Source organism: Marmota marmota, unplaced genomic scaffold, assembly GCF_001458135.2.
Source record: "Marmota marmota marmota unplaced genomic scaffold, marMar, whole genome shotgun sequence".
In the NCBI taxonomy this organism is placed as follows: Eukaryota; Metazoa; Chordata; class Mammalia; order Rodentia; family Sciuridae; genus Marmota; species Marmota marmota.
This window is the reverse complement of record NW_026000153.1, coordinates 1,055,527-1,060,418: the sequence shown is the minus strand read 5'-3', so window position 1 is coordinate 1,060,418 and position 4,892 is coordinate 1,055,527. Positions and strand designations below refer to the sequence as shown.

The 4,892-nt window shown below is 40.3% G+C and overlaps 1 protein-coding gene across 1 annotated transcript in view; it reads left to right on the top strand.

The window, feature by feature from the left end:
- Positions 1–4,892, top strand: part of Fam221a (family with sequence similarity 221 member A) — a 36,824-nt gene that overhangs the window by 4,894 nt on the left and 27,038 nt on the right. Inside the window, exon 2 of the mRNA XM_048786303.1 lies at positions 1,268–1,458. Within this exon, the coding sequence (XP_048642260.1) occupies positions 1,268–1,458 (191 nt within the window). The remainder of the gene's footprint in view (positions 1–1,267; positions 1,459–4,892) is intronic.

The following is a 4,892-nucleotide window of genomic DNA, read 5'->3' as shown; positions in this document are numbered from 1 at the left end:
GATACTCCAGCTAGCCCAGTGGTGTTCATCATGTGTTCACTGAGCTTTGAGCAAGACTCAAGGGTGCACCAGCTGGAAGGGCAGGTTAAGGGAAGGGAAGGGGGCCTTCAATTCCTGCTTTCATCTATTTTACATACAGTGTTATGATTCCGTGAAAGATTTTATTTGAAGAAAGGGTTTAAAAAGTTTGAAAACTATCCTCTAGTCATTTGCTTATCTATTCCTATATATGTGTGAATATGCATATGTACACTTATACACATATGGTATATATTTGCTATTATAGATACTATTGTTAATATTGTCTTTATGCACAATGCTTTTTCTTTATGTGTAATTATTTTCTTAGGGTATATTTTCCAAAATGAACTTTCTGTGTGAAAGGATGGCTTTATTAAATTTCTTGAAGCATTGTTAAATGCAATTGGTTCTTCTTTAACGCTCTCCTCAGCCACTATATGCAATTGTAAACTACATAATTATAAACTACATGTATTTTTTAAAAAGGTGGCTCTTTTTTCTAAGTGAAAACTATTATGTCATTGTTTAACCTAAATTTCTTAGATCCTTATTAAGAATAAGACAAATTTAATATTATTTTACTAAGTGGCTCCTTCTGAGAAGGAGTAAAAAATTACTAACAATCTTTTAACAGAATTTTAGTTTTTAAAATATCTGAGGTTTACTTTGAAATAAAAGTTAAAATTATATTAAAATAAGTTGCAATAGTACATACATATGGAGCCTACTTCAATTTAAAAATCAAACCATGAAAATAAATTTAAGTAGTGCATTTAATCAAAAGCATTTTTTTAAATACTTATTTCTTTTAGTTGTAGTTGGACACAGTATCTTTGTTTATTTATTTGTTTGTTTGTTTTTGTGTGGTGCTGAAGATGGAACCCAGGGCTTCACATGCGCCTACCGCTAAGCCACATCCCCAGCCCCTCAAAAGCATTTTTATAAAGAACCTTTTTGACACTCTCAGGTTATGCATACATATCAAAGGATCTGCATTGATGAGCAAGTATTTTATGTATCTTGGTATTGCTATGAAACTTCTTATATAACTTAAAATAAAAATCTAAAAGTATGAAGATTCCCTCTGACCAAAGCTGACAAATACTGCATACAGGGGAGTTTGTTTTCCTTATTAACAAGAATAGCAAAACCAAACAAAAAAGAATTGTATTTGCATGACAGAATAGAGATTGTAACTTTTGGTAATACCCGATTGTGTTTGTATGTCTTCCCTTTCTTTTTTCAGGTATAAGCTACATAAAACTGACTTTGAAACAATTCCACAGCAGCGCCCTATTGATCTGCCTTGCCAAGTGATTGGCTGCCAGTGCAGGGCTTACCTTTTCGTGCCTTTGAATGGCACTCAGCCTGTTCGCTGCAGATGCAAGCACTTTGCTGATCAACACAGCCCTGCACCTGGTTTTATGTGCAATGCATGTAAGTTACACTATTATACATAGCCGCAGGTTGGTTGAATTTCTCTATTATTGAATATTGAATGTGTCTTTGTACCAGTTTAATCAGGTACAGACCTCAATATTAAAGAGCTAAGCAGACTGGAATAGAGCACAGGAGGGAGGGTGTCTATGTGGGGCTAAAGTGGCTTTGGTTAAAACAGAGGTGGATGTGGATAAGGAACTCAAGGAGGACCCTCATTAACTCACACATATTATCCAAATTATTCATGGCCTGGATTATTCCTTATGATCATCCTATTTTATAAGAGNTATTGTTTTATATGCTGTAGTTCGGTGCTCTTAAAACAATTACAATAGTAATATCAAATATTATGGATCACAGATCATAACAGATACAATAATAATAAAAAATTCTGAAATATCATAAGAATTACCAAAATATGACAGAGATATCAAGTTAGCACATGCTATTGGAAAAATGGTTGTGATAGACTGATTTGATGTTGGGTTGCCACAGACCTTCAATTTGTAAAAACAAAACCAGAAAACCAATGACTTCTGAAAAGCACAATAAAGTGATGGGCAATAAAAAGGGTTATGCCTTTAATTTACAGAGGGTACTATAGTGGATTCCTGGGGAGCTTCAGAGTTTAAGTGTTCCTCCCTCCTGAGTAGTAATGGATTTCCTACCCCTTTGGCATGGTAATTCAAATTCAGGCAAATTTAGGGGAAGTATTTCCAAAGGTTAAAAAAACTTGGGGCTGGGATTATGGCTCAGTGGTAGAGCGTTTGCCTAGCATATGTGAGGCATTAGGTTCGATTCTCAGCACCACATACAAATCAATATATAAAATAAAAATTTTCATCAACAACTAATAAAAATATTAAAAAACAAAAAACCAAAAAACTTGGGGCTTGGGATGTAGTTCACTGGTGAAAGACCTAAGCAACCTCATTCTACTTGAGACCTCATTTGGCTCTGAAATTTAACCTCTGACCTACTGCAGCCCTAAAGTCAGGAAAATACCACAGAAAAGCTCTGTGGAAACAGTTCTTGGAAAAGCCCAGATGGTGATCTCCTAAGATAGGCCAAGATATCGAAATATCTGAGATTCCAGATGGCCCCCACCTAGGTGTGGTGACCAATATCTAAACTAGAAGCCCTTCAGCTTGGCACGTACCCCCTTGTGACATCCGTACCCCCTTGTGACATCCATACCCCCTTGTGACATCCGACATCCTCACAGTTTAAACCAATCAATTTTAAGTGTGTCAACCCCTTGAACTAACCAATAATCCTTTCCAGATTCTTTCCAGCCACTTGATATGCTAATCATGTTTTAGAGTTGTCTTATGATTTTCCCGCGGTGTGTGATGATTTGCTAAGAGATGCTATGGTGTATATGAAGTCCCTGCCTTCCCCGAAGAGTGTATAAAACTGCTGCAAACCCTGGGCTCGGGGGCCTCTCAGCGTCACCAGTTGCTGTGTGCGTGTGAAGGACCAAGCTAGCTCGCAATAAACATCTCTTTGCTGCTTACATCTATCTTGGTCTCTGGTGGTCTTTTGGGGGTCCCGAATTCGAGCATAACACTGGCAGAACTCTTCTCTACCATGTGCAAGGCCCTGTGCTGGGTTTCTGATCTCGAGACTAAAAGACTCAGGGGTCACTCCAGTTGAACTGAGCTGACTGGACTGCGCAAAATTACCACACAAGAGACACAAGTACCTTTTTTTTTGGGGTCGCTGTGATGGCTCATCCGACCTTAAGGGTCCCAAGGAAGAGAGAGAGCAAGAACATGCTCTGACCCCATTTATTCAGGAGAAGCTATTCAAATGAGGCAAGGGGTCAGGTTTCAGGGGGCTGAGTCTATCTTCATGATGTCCACTGTCATCAGGTTGAGTGACACCTGGGTAGGCCACACCCAAGGGCACAGTAAAAGAAGGGGACACACACAAGGCACTTCCATGGAAGATTCTATCCTAAACAGGGCAAGGGATTATATTACAAAGGAACAGGTGAGCGTAGCTCCACCCATGGGGCTGTAGCAAAACACACCCATGCACTAGACACCGACCCTCGAACCAAAGAAGGGTGGGGAAAGCTCTGCCACATCTTTGTGACTGAGTGCCTCAGCATCCAGCTGGGGAGTGTGACCCAGTCACGTGCAAGGTTGGTCTCCCACAGTCCTGGGTCCTATTTCCAGCACCACAAAATGTAAAACAAATCAAATCTGACAATACAATGTTATGCTCGAGTTCCCGACCCCCAAAAGACCACCAGAGACTGAGATCGATGTAAGAAGCAAAGAGGCGTTTATTGTGAGCTAGCTCGGTCCTACATGCACACAACAACTGGTGATGCTGAGAGGCCCCGAGCCAAGGTTTGCAGCAGATTTATACACTTTTTGGGGAAGGCAGGGACTTCACATACATCATAACATCTCTTAAAAAATCATCACACACCAAGGGGAAATCATAAAACAACTCTAAAACATGATTAGTACATTCACTGACGGGAACAAGTTGGGTAAGGGTGATTGGTTAGTACAAGATGGGGGATTCGTTTGAACTGATTGGTTTAAGCCACGAGGGGAGTAGTGCTGAACTATATGGTTTCCCAACATGTTATCAACCACCATAAACTACTGGGAGGGTCATTTGGCATCCCAGGTATTTTCCCTGTCTCATGCTGATTGGTGGTTGCTAGGGGATTGCTATGGGTCTCCACCTAGCCTAACTGAGTCAGGGACACCTGGCACAGAAGATCTCTCTTGTTATTTGTAGATAAACAACTCAGCAGGGTGGGTATGTGCCTAGGAGTGCTCTGTGGGTTTTTCCAAGGACAAGGGTCACGCCCCCTTCCTTGCACAGGCTTTGCTCTTGATGTAGAGGCTGGTTTCTCAACAACAACAAAAACCCTTAAAAATAAACCATCAAAAGCTTAAGTAAATTATTTTCCCTTAAACTTATTGTGTACTTTTTCGAGGACCACGTTTTCTTGTCAAACTAGACTCAAATACCCATGACTATGTTATATCCATTTTTAAAAATTTTATTTTTTTTTTTTGTGGTCCTGAAGATGGAACCCAGGGCCTCCTGCTTGCCCAACACATGCTCTACCACTGAGTGATACCTTCAGTCCCCTTATTAGTGTTGAAAGCCAATTTTGAAAACATTGCTATTGTGGTGAGGCCAGCTTCAAACTCACCAGGACCTTCTGGAAATCGCTTGTTTCCAAGACTTGGATTAAGTGAAAAGAGCTATTTCCCATGAATCCATGATATACAAGGCATTGTTCTCCCTTGTTACTTACAAGGACACTGGCCAGAAGGGAGCGGTGACGGAAATCGTCTTTGGCCGGCTGCAAACTGCCCCCCACCAAAACACGGAGGCATGACCAAATCAAGTTAAACTGAGGAAGAAAAGTTCATTTCTGATGGACACTCATCTTT